The following is a 15393-nucleotide window of genomic DNA, read 5'->3' as shown; positions in this document are numbered from 1 at the left end:
ATGTGTCAGGGATTAGACTTTTGACTGGGTATGCATGTTCCAATGTTGCCTCAACTTGTACATGTGTCAGGGATTAGACTTTTGACTGGGTATGCATGTTCCAATGTTGCCTCAACTTGTACATGTGTCAGGGATTAGACTTTTGACTGGGTATGCGTGTTCCTATATTGCCTCAACTTGTACATGTGTCAGGGATTAGACTTTTGACTGGGTATGCGTGTTCCTATATTGCCTCATCTTGTACATGTGTCAGGGATTAGACTGTTGACTCGGTATGCGTGTTTCAATGTTGCCTCAACTTGTACATGTGTCAGGGATTAGACTTTTGACTGGGTATGCATGTTCCTATGTTGATTCAACTTGTACATGTGTCAGGGATTAGACTTTTGACTGGGTATGCGTATTCCTATGTTGATTCAACTTGTACATGTGTCGGGATTAGACTTTTGTACATGTGTGTGTACCCTTGTGGTGCATATGTCAATTTTTCTCTTAGTGTTTATGAAATTATACAATTTAGCTTTTAGGCTATTTGTCTTTTGTGAATGTTACTTTAGTTGTAGATGACACTCAACAAGATCTTGGTGGTTATTTGCCTTTATACTGTACATACAGAATACTTGAAATAAGTTTGATACCTTAAACGATGCATTTATCTGTAATTAAAAATAACATTGTGGTATTGCCTTTTAATAACAGTGATATTTTGATGTATATTTTGATATTTGCAGTGATATAGGATCATCTCAGAGGTTGCCTTCCCATGGTTATCCATTAGAACATCCATACAACAAAGATGGTTATCGTTATGTATTGGCAGAGACTGATCCACATGCTCCAAGTGCTGCATTTGATTTAGATCACTGGGCTGGAAAACCCATTCCTGCACATTTATACAGAGCATCATTATCATCTGAGGTTTTGTTAGCTTTACATGATAGAGGTAATATATGCTAAAATCTTTATTAAACTGCTGGGAATTTTCACCATTTGGGGATGTTGATAAGAACTGAGTCTGTGTTTTTAATACTTCAGTGAAAGTCACTGTAATTCTGCGTCTCTAGAACTTCAGTATGTTTGATGTCAACAAAGGAAAGTGTTTGAATATGACGCCAATAACTGGAATGTGTTATATAGTTTGCGTCATAAAAGGGAAAATTTCAGATACGTTACAAGGAACGGCACATTGTATTGTTATTGGTGATAGATGTGTAATGATAATAACTATCAATAAATTGAGAAACCAGATTGGTTATCTCATATATTTACACAAAGTGACACAAACTATAACACAAGTCATGAATATTTGACTCGATTGCTTATTATTACAAAGTGGCTATGAAACATATCTAAAATACTGGCTGTATTTGGTGCATTATTAATTGTATCTGTTTATTATTCCAGCCCCGCAACTGAAGATATCTGAAGATCGCTTAGCTGTGACTGGTGACAAAGGTTATTCTATGGTCCGAGCAACACACGGTGTGTCAAGGAATTCGTGGTATTGGGAAGCTACAATAGAAGATTTACCGCCCGAATCTGCCACTCGCATAGGTTGGGCTCAGAGTTTAGGTATAATGTGAAAACACTCATTAAACCATTTGATTATTGCTGACCATGGCACAAGCAGTCGCCAAAAAATTGCAGACTGGCACAGCTAGTCGTCATGAATTGCTGACCATAACACAAGCAGTCGCCAAGAATTGCAGACTGGCACAGCTAGTCACCATCAATTTTGATGTTTTATGTTTGTATGATGAATAAAACAAAAGCAACTACAGTGAATGTTTATGACTATTTATAGTTCATTTGATCGTTTCACTGTGCAAATGTACATGAAGTTGCTCTTCAGTGAATAATTCAGAAAAGTTATCTTGTTATTGCAGCTTGGCACAAGAACAGAATGGCTTTTATATTTTGCCAGATTCCACAATGGAAATTGTAGATAACTAGTATATGATAATTGTGTGAACTGAAAATATAATTATTTCTTTTTAATTTCAGGTAATTTACAAGCACCTCTTGGTTATGATAAATTTAGCTATTCATGGCGGAGTAAAAAAGGCACATTATTCCATCAAAGTAGAGGAAAACATTACAGTGATGGCTACTCACAAGGAGATACGCTGGGATTTTATATATCTTTACCTGAAGTATGTGAACCAGAAAAATTATTACCGGCAACTTGTAAAGATAAGGTAAGATAAGGACATACCATGTGTCCTCTAACAGGACTAATATGGACATACCATGTGTCCTCTAACAGGACTAATATGGACATACCATGTGTCCTCTAACAGGACTAATATGGACATACCATGTGTCCTCTAACAGGACTAATATGGACATACCATGTGTCCTCTAACAGGACTAATATAGACATACCATGTGTTCTTTAACAGGACTAATATGGACATACCATGTGTCCTCTAACAGGACTAATATAGACATACCATGTGTTCTCTAACAGGACTAATATGGACATACCATGTGTTCTCTAACAGGACTAATATGGACATACCATGTGTCCTTTAACAGGACTAATATGGACATACCATGTGTTCTCTAACAGGACTAATATAGACATACCATGTGTTCTCTAACAGGACTAATATGGACATACCATGTGTCCTCTAACAGGACTAATATGGACGTACCATGTGTCCTCTAACAGGACTAATATGGACATACCATGTGTCCTCTAACAGGACTAATATGGACATACCATGTGTCCTCTAACAGGACTAATATAGACATACCATGTGTTCTCTAACAGGAATAATATAGACATACCATGTGTTCTCTAACAGGACTAATATGGACATACCATGTGTTCTGTAACAGGACTAATATGGACATACCATGTGTCCTCTAACAGGACTAATATGGACATACCATGTGTCCTCTAACAGGACTAATATAGACATACCATGTGTTCTCTAACAGGACTAATATGGACATACCATGTGTCCTCTAACAGGACTAATATGGACGTACCATGTGTCCTCTAACAGGACTAATATGGACATACCATGTGTCCTCTAACAGGACTAATATGGACATACCATGTGTCCTCTAACAGGACTAATATAGACATACCATGTGTTCTCTAACAGGAATAATATAGACATACCATGTGTTCTCTAACAGGACTAATATGGACATACCATGTGTTCTCTAACAGGACTAATATGGACATACCATGTGTCCTTTAACAGGACTAATATGGACATACCATGTGTCCTCTAACAGGACTAATATAGACATACCATGTGTTCTCTAACAGGACTAATATGGACATACCATGTGTTCTCTAACAGGACTAATATGGACATACCATGTGTTCTCTAATAGGACTAATATGGACATACCATGTGTCCTCTAACAGGACTAATATGGACATACCATGTGTTCTCTAACAGGACTAATATGGACATACCATGTGTCCTCTAACAGGACTAATATGGACATACCATGTGTCCTCTAATAGGACTAATATGGACATACCATGTGTCCTCTAACAGGACTAATATGGACATACCATGTGTTCTCTAACAGGACTAATATGGACATACCATGTGTCCTCTAATAGGACTAATATGGACATACCATGTGTCCTCTAACAGGACTAATATGGACATACCATGTGTTCTCTAACAGGACTAATATGGACATACCATGTGTTCTCTAACAGGACTAATATGGACATACCATGTGTCCTCTAACAGGACTAATATGGACATACCATGTGTCCTCTAATAGGACTAATATGGACATACCATGTGTCCTCTAACAGGACTAATATAGACATACCATGTGTTCTCTAACAGGACTAATATGGACATACCATGTGTCCTTTAACAGGAATAATATGGACATACCATGTGTCCTCTAACAGGAATAATATAGACATACCATGTGTCCTTTAACAGGAATAATATGGACATACCATGTGTCCTCTAACAGGACTAATATGGACATACCATGTGTTCTCTAACAGGACTAATATAGACATACCATGTGTTCTCTAACAGGACTAATATGGACATACCATGTGTCCTTTAACAGGAATAATATGGACATACCATGTGTCCTCTAACAGGAATAATATAGACATACCATGTGTCCTTTAACAGGAATAATATGGACATACCATGTGTCCTCTAACAGGACTAATATGGACATACCATGTGTCCTCTAACAGGACTAATATGGACATACCATGTGTCCTCTAACAGGAATAATATAGACATACCATGTGTCCTTTAACAGGAATAATATGGACATACCATGTGTCCTCTAACAGGAATAATATGGACATACCATGTGTCCTTTAACAGGACTAATATAGACATACCATGTGTCCTCTAACAGGACTAATATGGACATACCATGTGTCCTCTAACAGGACTAATATGGACATACCATGTGTCCTCTAACAGGACTAATATAGACATACCATGTGTCCTTTAACAGGACTAATATAGACATACCATGTGTCCTTTAACAGGACTAATATGGACATACCATGTGTCCTCTAACAGAACTAATATGGACATACCATGTGTCCTCTAACAGGAATAATATGGACAAACCATGTGTCCTTTAACAGGACTAATATAGACATACCATGTGTCCTTTAACAGGACTAATATAGACATACCATGTGTCCTCTAACAGGACTAATATGGACATACCATGTGTCCTCTAACAGGACTAATATGGACATACCATGTGTCCTCTAACAGGACTAATATGGACATACCATGTGTCCTTTAACAGGACTAATATAGACATACCATGTGTCCTTTAACAGGACTAATATGGACATACCATGTGTCCTTTAACAGGACTAATATAGACATACCATGTGTCCTTTAACAGGACTAATATGGACATACCATGTGTCCTTTAACAGGACTAATATAGACATACCATGTGTCCTCTAACAGGACTAATATGGACATACCATGTGTCCTCTAACAGGACTAATATGGACATACCATGTGTCCTCTAACAGGACTAATATGGACATACCATGTGTCCTCTAACAGGACTAATATGGACATACCATGTGTTCTCTAACAGGACTAATATGGACATACCATGTGTCCTCTAACAGGACTAATATGGACATACCATGTGTCCTCTAACAGGACTAATATGGACATACCATGTGTCCTCTAATAGGACTAATATGGACATACCATGTGTCCTCTAACAGGACTAATATAGACATACCATGTGTCCTCTAACAGGACTAAGATGGACATACCATGTGTTCTCTAACAGGACTAATATGGACATACCATGTGTCCTCTAACAGGACTAATATGGACATACCATGTGTTCTCTAACAGGACTAATATGGACATACCATGTGTTCTCTAACAGGACTAATATGGACATACCATGTGTCCTCTAATAGGACTAATATGGACATACCATGTGTCCTCTAACAGGACTAATATGGACATACCATGTGTCCTCTAACAGGACTAATATGGACATACCATGTGTCCTCTAACAGGACTAATATGGACATACCATGTGTCCTCTAATAGGACTAATATGGACATACCATGTGTTCTCTAACAGGAATAATATAGACATACCATGTGTCCTCTAACAGGACTAATATGGACATACCATGTGTTCTCTAACAGGACTAATATAGACATACCATGTGTCCTTTAACAGGACTAATATGGACATACCATGTGTCCTCTAACAGGACTAATATGGACATACCATGTGTCCTCTAACAGGACTAATATGGACATACCATGTGTCCTTTAACAGGACTAATATGGACATACCATGTGTTCTCTAACAGGACTAATATAGACATACCATGTGTCCTTTAACAGGACTAATATGGACATACCATGTGTTCTCTAACAGGACTAATATAGACATACCATGTGTCCTTTAACAGGACTAATATGGACATACCATGTGTCCTTTAACAGGACTAATATGGACATACCATGTGTCCTTTAACAGGACTAATATGGACATACCATGTGTCCTCTAACAGGACTAATATGGACATACCATGTGTTCTCTAACAGGACTAATATGGACATACCATGTGTCCTCTAACAGGACTAATATGGACATACCATGTGTCCTCTAACAGGACTAATATGGACATACCATGTGTCCTCTAACAGGACTAATATGGACATACCATGTGTCCTCTAACAGGACTAATATGGACATACCATGTGTCCTTTAACAGGACTAAGCTAATATGGACATACCATGTGTCCTCTAACAGGACTAATATGGACATACCATGTGTCCTCTAACAGGACTAATATGGACATACCATGTGTCCTCTAACAGGACTAATATGGACATACCATGTGTTCTCTAACAGGACTAATATGGACATACCATGTGTCCTCTAACAGGACTAATATGGACATACCATGTGTCCTCTAACAGGACTAATATGGACATACCATGTGTCCTTTAACAGGACTAATATGGACATACCATGTGTCCTCTAACAGGACTAATATGGACATACCATGTGTCCTCTAACAGGACTAATATGGACATACCATGTGTCCTCTAACAGGACTAATATGGACATACCATGTGTCCTCTAATAGGACTAATATGGACATACCATGTGTTCTCTAACAGGAATAATATAGACATACCATGTGTCCTTTAACAGGACTAATATGGACATACCATGTGTCCTTTAACAGGACTAATATGGACATACCATGTGTCCTCTAACAGGACTAATATAGACATACCATGTGTCCTCTAACAGGACTAATATGGACATACCATGTGTTCTCTAACAGGACTAATATAGACATACCATGTGTCCTCTAACAGGACTAATATAGACATACCATGTGTTCTCTAACAGGACTAATATGGACATACCATGTGTTCTCTAACAGGACTAATATGGACATACCATGTGTCCTCTAACAGGACTAATATGGACATACCATGTGTTCTCTAACAGGACTAATATGGACATACCATGTGTTCTCTAATAGGACTAATATGGACATACCATGTGTTCTCTAACAGGACTAATATGGACATACCATGTGTTCTCTAATAGGACTAATATGGACATACCATGTGTTCTCTAACAGGAATAATATGGACATACCATGTGTCCTCTAACAGGACTAATATGGACATACCATGTGTCCTCTAACAGGACTAATATGGACATACCATGTGTCCTCTAACAGGACTAATATGGACATACCATGTGTCCTCTAACAGGACTAATATGGACATACCATGTGTCCTCTAACAGGACTAATATGGACATACCATGTGTTCTCTAACAGGACTAATATGGACATACCATGTGTTCTCTAATAGGACTAATATGGACATACCATGTGTCCTCTAACAGGACTAATATGGACATACCATGTGTCCTCTAACAGGACTAATATGGACATACCATGTGTCCTCTAACAGGACTAATATGGACATACCATGTGTCCTCTAACAGGACTAATATGGACATACCATGTGTCCTCTAACAGGACTAATATGGACATACCATGTGTCCTCTAACAGGAGTAATATAGACATATATAGTAAAATGTTTTTCAAGGTTACTATAGCAATGTACATATGTTGCATCATTGCAGTGCCAGTCATAACAAGTTTCAACATAAACACCAGTGACGTGTAATACTGGCTTAGAAAGCACACTGGATATGCCCAGTCACTGGTACAGCAGTAGTTGTGATATGTACAAAGCTCAAGTTTTAGTTGGTGTAAGAAAACAAAAACTCAAAGACCATGATTCATTCATTCACAGGAACTTTTAAAGCAACTTTGGTTAAAAAATAACTACTGGTATATTTGCTGTTGACAAATTTTGAAATTATATTGACATGATTTAAATGATTTAGTGTTTTTTGCTTTGTTTTTTGCAGGCTTTAATCAAATTCAAAAGTCATTTGTATTTTGAAGAAAAAGATTTAGTACAAGAAACAGAAAAAAGTTTGACGGATAACGACAACAGCAAGGTTAGTTAATTACCATGATATAATTTCATCATCATTGACAGCTTTGTGTTTGTAACTTGTTTCATAATATGCAAAATGGCCTCATTGGTAGGTAAAATTTGCTATCTTGTATACTTATAAGGTTATTACGCGAATTGTGCAAAATATGCACAGGTGCAGTACCATGATCGGATAATTACCGTACTTCTCCGAGTATAAGCCCAGGGGCCTGAACATGTAAAATCGGAAAAAATAATGGGTGGGCTTATACTCGAGGACCACCTCAGAAAAAATAATTTTTTGGTGCGTTTAAAACTGTAACATTTTTCGTTCACAGCGCCAGTCTTGGGGGAGAATATTATGTCTTTTTGAGAAGACAAAAATGCAAAACGAGCTATCGTCGATTTCAACATAGTCACTCTACTCACTCGGATTTCAACGACGCTTTTTACAATGAAGAAACAAATATTAAGAAAAAACAAAGAATTTATTACAATACGGTTCACATACCATCTGAATTTATTGTGCAAAAATGAGTAGGGTCTGTGGAAAAACGGTCGAAGGCAAGATCGTACGCAAACTCTCGATACAAAGCTATTTCCGTCATGGTTTCATCATAATTTACGATATTTTCCAACCTAAAAACAACCGCAATTTTGTCTTTTTTTTTCCTTCTTGCTGACTCATTGAAAACACCAACCATAGCCCGAACACTGACCACCGGCACAGGAGTGGTCGAAATGGTGGTTTTAGTGATACAGTTTGGCGATACAACAAATATTAACTATTATTAAATTCTGAACGACTCTTCAAATCTATACCTATTTGTGTCGTTCGCGAATGCAACTTCATTTGTTTTCAATATTAAATAAATGAGTTTGTGTAATTATTATTAAAGCGATATATTACAATGTTGAAATTTTTAGAGCCGGTAAAATATTGTAAACAAATTTGCGTAATTAGAAAAAAGCAGCGCACTAAGTAAACGATCTTGAAATATACAAGTTTGCGTAATTACAACACCATCAGAAGTATTAACAATTTTACAAGATCAACGTGTGGAGCATGAAAGAAAAAGATTGCTAAGGTAACCCGTCAGTTTAGTGCGTGACTTGGGGTCAAACTTTGGTCAACACACACTAGATGTCAGCATCACCGCGCAGTAAGTTTCACAATGAAGTACTTGAAGTTCAATTGCGCCCCAAAATGATGTCGTTGATCACTCAGTCTTCTGCTAACTATTATAGACTAGTTTCCAAGCTTTTGGTGCAGCCAGATTTATTTAATTAGTTCCCGTTCAGACACAGTCGGGGACTTATATTTTGACCCTTGTGCTTCCGTGCGCGTGTGTGTGCGTGTGTCGGGACCTGTATCTTAGAAATGCCTGGACCAATCATAATCAAACTTCACATATACATCATACATGATATTATACATATGCACGTCAATTTGTTTCACGATCTGATTGAAGATGGCTGAATGGCTAAAAAATCATCAAAATCAAGCATTTCTCGGCTGTTCACTGATGGATTTTGTTCAAATTTTAAATATTCATTATACATCATGTCATAGATATACAGATACATATTGGTTTGACAATCCTATTAAAAATGGCCAAATGGTGGACATTTTTTGTGCTAAAAAATCATCAAATATCAAGCATTTCTGGCATTTATAGATGGATTTCACTCAAACTTGGTACATACATTAGACATTACAGGTTTCTGAGCATGTTATTAGTCCCCGTTCGGCCACAGTCTGAAAACGAGGACTTATATTTTGACCCTTGTGCGTGCGTTAGTGCGTGCGTGGATGGATGGATTTTGTTCAAACTTGGTATATACATTAAACATTATGGACCTTGATGCAAATAATTTTGTTTTTCAGATAAGATTTAAAATGTCCGACTGGCGGCCATTTTGTTTTAATGAATGAGTTTCTCGTGCCATATCTCTGACTTGCTTTGACTGATTATGTTCAAATTTAAAATATTCATTATACATCATGTCATAGATATACAGATATATTGGTTTGGCGATCCTATTGAAAATGGCCGAATGGTTGCCATTTTTGTGCTAAAAAATCATCAAATATCAAGCATTTCTGGCATTTATGGATGTATTTTGTTCAAACTTGGTACATACATTAGACATTACGGGTTCCTGATGCACGTCATTTTATTTTTCAGATCGGATTCAAAATGGCTGACTGGTGGCCATTTTGTTTTAATGATTGGGCTTCTCGAGCCATATCTCTGACATGCTTTGGGTGATTAGATACAGCACTAAGTGCTTTCTTTTGATGGGCAGTAAACTCGTTCACAAAATATTAAGCTAGCAACACGTTTATTTCTATATTTCAAAATTGTAATATTACCAAGTAATGTGTTGTTTCTATCATGAGTTTTGATTGGTTTATTCAATGAGCCTAAGTGAATCTTAAAATCGTTTGAGGGCGTGCGACATACAGTAAATCGTGGTGAAATCTGCCAAGGGTTAATGTTGAGGCTTCAGCCAAATAAATGGTCCTTGGCTGCCGAAAATGCTGGACAACATTCGAATAGATAAAGAAGTAACATTCAATTGGACAAAGAGACTACAACGGACTACAAGGACTACAACGGGGTTGGTCTGGACTGCACAATTACTTATATGGTAGTCAGTCGAAGTGTTGACTTCTATTTCCATGGAACTCTACGTCTATGTCGATCATAACGGAGTTTGTCAAAATTGAATTTCACACATGAATTGTCTCGTTATTTAGCAAGTTACTAGGCATGTTACTACACTATTTTATTTTATCGACCGTCTGAGTAAAAAAAAACATTTCAAAATTAAAATAAAAAGAAAACGTATTTTGACATTCTAAACATTTAACTATAGTGATCAATAAAATAGAGAAATAATTTTTAAAAAAACGACAGCCACATGGAAATGAATTGACATTTTGTAGAAATGGGTGAACGTCAGGTTGGGTTGGGTTGCGACGTCTATTTCTAGTAGACAAGTGCTTGAAAGGTGGCGTTTGATTGAATAACCAACATAATTGAAAGCGACACATATACAGACAAATTCAGAGTGGATTGATTGTCATAATTATAACATCATATAAAAATTTACAATTAGCAGTGTGTAAGGGCTGCGTAATTTCCTGTTTGTTCGACGCTTCGTTTTCATGTCACTATCAAAATTATTGCTAGCTCTTACATAATATGAACTAAATGGTCTCTATGAAGCGATATTCGGGATCACATAAAAAGTCAAATTATTTGAAACACTTACTCGACTTCTCTCTCTTCTGATATCCACCTTGGTGAACATGGGCTGGTCCGGAATCTATTTCTTTAAAAAGTGTTGGTATTGCGCCAGGTTTAAGTTGCCGAGCTTCTCTTTAAACCCTAGTTGTTTTTTCATGAACGAGGACAGTTTTTCGAAAAAAAGTGGTAAAGTGGATACTATATATGACAGTGTAGGGAGAAGGTCCATCCCAACCTTTTCTTGTTGCTTTCACAGCTTTCGTCCACTGATGTCACACCTTCGGACCGATTGGATTGCTATACATATTACTGCACCCACCCACAACACAACATTTAACCATCATAAATGTTTGTTGTGAAAACAACTTCAAAAACTCACTCTCTCACGAAACAGTCAACCATTTTAGGATAGATGGGCATGGCTACAGCACGAAAAATATCTCAAATTTACTTGGATACTTGGAGTAATCATTTTCAACAACAAAAATCAATAACTGTCCATTTCAGTGGGACACAGTTCAAAAATGGAAAACGTGTAGATCGGCATTTTGAATATTGCTTAACTGGTAGATTCTTCACTGACTTTATGAGAACTCCTGCTGGGAAAATATCATGAACCAACCCCTGCATAAGGGAACACCACCCCTGTGTGTAGGTGTTGATTGACATCTCTTGTGCCAATAATACCAACAGTTATAAATAATGTTGTTCTTTTCCAGATTATACTTTACAAAAATGGTGTTTGTTATAATGTCGCATGGCAAGATATATACGAAGGCGTCTACTATCCAGCCGTGTCAATATATAAAAATGCAACAGTAAGTAACTCTGAAAATCTGTATTCAGCGTTGAGCTATGTTTATGAGTTGCCAATAGCTCTTTAAACCAATATACAGTAGAAGTTAATGTGGGAAAAATGATGAGTTATATGGACAAGATGTGAACCAAATACTCCTCTATGCATTGATATTCAAAACGAAAACACTAATAGTAGAGATGCAGGTTCGTGGGCACTTGGGAGTGAAATTTTTTTTTTTTGCTTTTTATTATCCAAAAAGTCTTGGCTATAGACTGTTGAAATGTGAATAGTGGAACATACTCAAAAAACGATTTTAAAATATAGATAATAGGTGCAAAATTATCTCTTTTGAATGCTTAGCAAGATTTAGCAAGGCTGTACATAAATAATAAAAAAAAAAACATGGTAAAAAAAAGAAATGACGGGATCTCCATATTATGCACTGTATTTAACTTTTTACAAAACTTTTTCAGCTTCTTTTTAGTGCACATTCCAAAACTTTAAAAAAAAATAGCTCCTAGACGCTTTGACCTTTTGTTTTGAAATTTTCACAAATGATTGACAATGTGTTTATCTTCAAAACGCCGTTGGGGCATTGTTTTTTTAGTTGAATAGTGTTACAGCAATCGTACAGACAACTAGCCAGGGTGTTAATTTATGCATAAACTTGAAGTAGTGAAATTTGAGCTGCTGCCCTACAAAATTGACAACTGGTAGACAGTTTTCAAGACGGCGCTTTCTCCATAGTAAACAGATGTACCCATTTTGACAGGAAACAGAAGCATGGTTTAGAAGCTACCTTAAATGATCATATGCAGCACTATGTGAACACAAATTTGAGACTGATCTTGTTTTTTTCCAGGTGTCTATCAATTTTGGTCCTGACTTTAAGTACCCACCAAAGGACCTGACATATCTTCCTGTACAAGCCATGGCTTCACAGGCTATGGTTGAACACACATTAGCTGATATGATCTATCATATCGAACATGAACAGGAATATATAGATGTGGCAGCAGCTGCCTTTTGTTAAAAGCACACCTAATCATCCTTGGGATAAATGTGAAGGAGACCATCTATGTGCCTTTTGTTAAAAGCACACCTAATCATCCTTGGGATAAATGTGAAGGAGACCATCCATGTGCCTTTTGTTAAAAGCACACCCAATCATCCTTGGGATAAATGTGAAGGAGACCATCTATGTATATCAATGATTTATATAGACAGTCTGTTACATATATCATGCAACTGGTTGAGATGGATTACTTGGCTAATAATGTGAAGATACAGACGCAGTGTGCAGAATTTTTTTGGGTCACTTCCAGAGCTCCATTCTATCTATTTGGGGAAGAGTTAATTCAGAGTTTGTTAGAATGACCCAGGTGACATTGTTTGACAATCCTGATAAACATTTATAATTAATGTCACACTGTAATATGTCAATTTCCACAAACATCTGAGTAGAACAAGCGTTCTCAGGATAATTTGATTTTATGTCATATTTACCAGCAATTCATATCATGTCTTTTGCACTTTTTTTTTCATGTTTGATGTCAGACATACATTGCATCCAAAAATGAATGAAATAGATTGTGATCTTAATCTACTAAGATGCAAAAAAAGTATAGTATATCCCTGTATATAGTCTTATAAAAGATGAAATTTATAAAAAAAAAAAATATTTGTTCATAGCATAATGAAATGAAGGTGATATCTTATATTCATTTTAAGCAGAATAAACTTTTTCAACTTGTCATGCATTAACAATTTTAGAACAATGCCAGTATAGGATTTTTAGGAAATGTTAAATCTGTGGTAAAAACAACTCATCTAAAATGGTGAGATTGTTCCTAATGGTAGGGGAAAGTCATCAAAATGCATTGTGGAATTAAAGACTTTGCTTGATTAAATTTACTTGGTCAAAAAATTGTTGAATATTTTGTTGTGCTGCACCAATAAATGCTCAGATAACACCTTGGTTACTCCCCTCTCCCTAATGTTTTCTGGGAGTGAAAAAAATGGCCAATCTGATGTAGGTAGAACTCTAATGCACTACTGCATGTCGCCAACTAAATGTACATGTTCACGTCAACTCTGCTTCTTTGGGGATGAGTTAAATTTCACAAAACTAGCGACCTTATTGTCAAATCAACTCGGCTTTGGGACTAAAACAACAAGTGACATGAAAATTGAGACAGCTCTGCTCTTTTGAGTGAACAATTCGCCAAACAGGTGATCAAAATAGCTGTGCCTTCTTGGTGACTTGATTAGAAATAGATCTGCTTTTTTAAGCTCAACCTGGTGATAGCAATAGATCTGCCTTCTTAGGAGTGAATGATATGGTTGTCATAACCTTGGTAGTTAATTGTACTTACAAAACAATTGACCAGATAATTGAATCGACTATTTTTTTTTGGGGGGGGGTCAACTTATAAAACAGGTGACCTTATGGTCTGAACAGCTTGGGCTTTTTAGTGGTCAATTGTATTGTACAAAATATTAGGGTTGTACAAACCCGTTTGTTTACCTAATCATACCTACCAGAAAGTCTGTGGAAATAATAAATTCCATTTATTACTCGTTAAACCACACCAACTTAATTTTATGGATGACATCCGCGCGCGCATTAGTTTTCGCCTGTTCAACAAACCACAAAAAAATCTCCAACGACCAGTCTCCACAGATCGGTTTACTGTCCGGAACTTGCTGATTCATATTGTCACAAAGCACCGACTTGTCGTAAAACTCGTTTTGGACTACCTCAAAACCAAACTCCGCACAGTTAGATGCGTTACGTAAAGCTCAAAGACCTATGGGAAGGAGATTGCCTCAAAACATGCACATGGCGACCACACCACCAAAATACGTGAGCATAAAAGTTCAGAGGTAAAACGGAGGGATCGTTGTAGACTGGTACGCAATTGACGTTGGCCAGGGAAACGTTTACACAGCTATATGAGAGGTCGGTAGTGGCAAGCGAGTTTCGCCCAGACAACTTTAAGAACATATTGTCCAGAGTGGCTGTCCCACGTTTCTTCTGCAACGATGAGAGAAATGGGAGAGGAGTGGAGGTGTATGGTGGCCTAAAAGTCAGTCGGGCAACAAATCAGTTCAGTTGCTTTGTCCGCATTGAAGTCGACAAAACTGCAATGAAAGCAGCAGAAGCTCCTCAGCCGAAGTCCCCATCGGGGTGAAGAAAAGTTTCTTATTTTTTTTTTCATTTTCTGATTCGGATAAATTGCTTGCACACACAGTCAGTAATATTTTGATCATATGACGCATTTTCATCAAGATACATGTACATAATTTTCTGCATCCAAATTTTG

At 37.0% G+C, this 15393-nt stretch overlaps 1 protein-coding gene across 1 annotated transcript in view; it reads left to right on the top strand.

The window, feature by feature from the left end:
- LOC102805467 (set1/Ash2 histone methyltransferase complex subunit ASH2-like) overlaps positions 1 to 13834 on the top strand; it is a 67873-nt gene extending 54039 nt beyond the window's left edge. The window contains exons 10-15 of the mRNA XM_085493808.1: positions 732 to 943; positions 1405 to 1572; positions 2005 to 2198; positions 7941 to 8033; positions 11988 to 12086; positions 12930 to 13834. Coding sequence (XP_085349934.1) covers positions 732 to 943; positions 1405 to 1572; positions 2005 to 2198; positions 7941 to 8033; positions 11988 to 12086; positions 12930 to 13100 — 937 coding nt within the window. The 3' untranslated portion in view covers positions 13101 to 13834. The remainder of the gene's footprint in view (positions 1 to 731; positions 944 to 1404; positions 1573 to 2004; positions 2199 to 7940; positions 8034 to 11987; positions 12087 to 12929) is intronic.
- Positions 13835 to 15393: the final 1559 nt, after the last annotated feature.

The sequence above is a fragment of the Saccoglossus kowalevskii genome, chromosome 19, assembly GCF_978046115.1.
Source record: "Saccoglossus kowalevskii chromosome 19, keSacKowa6.1, whole genome shotgun sequence".
Lineage (NCBI taxonomy): Eukaryota > Metazoa > Hemichordata > Enteropneusta > Harrimaniidae > Saccoglossus > Saccoglossus kowalevskii.
The sequence above is the reverse complement of the archived record's forward strand: the minus strand, read 5'-3'. Positions and strand labels throughout refer to the sequence as shown.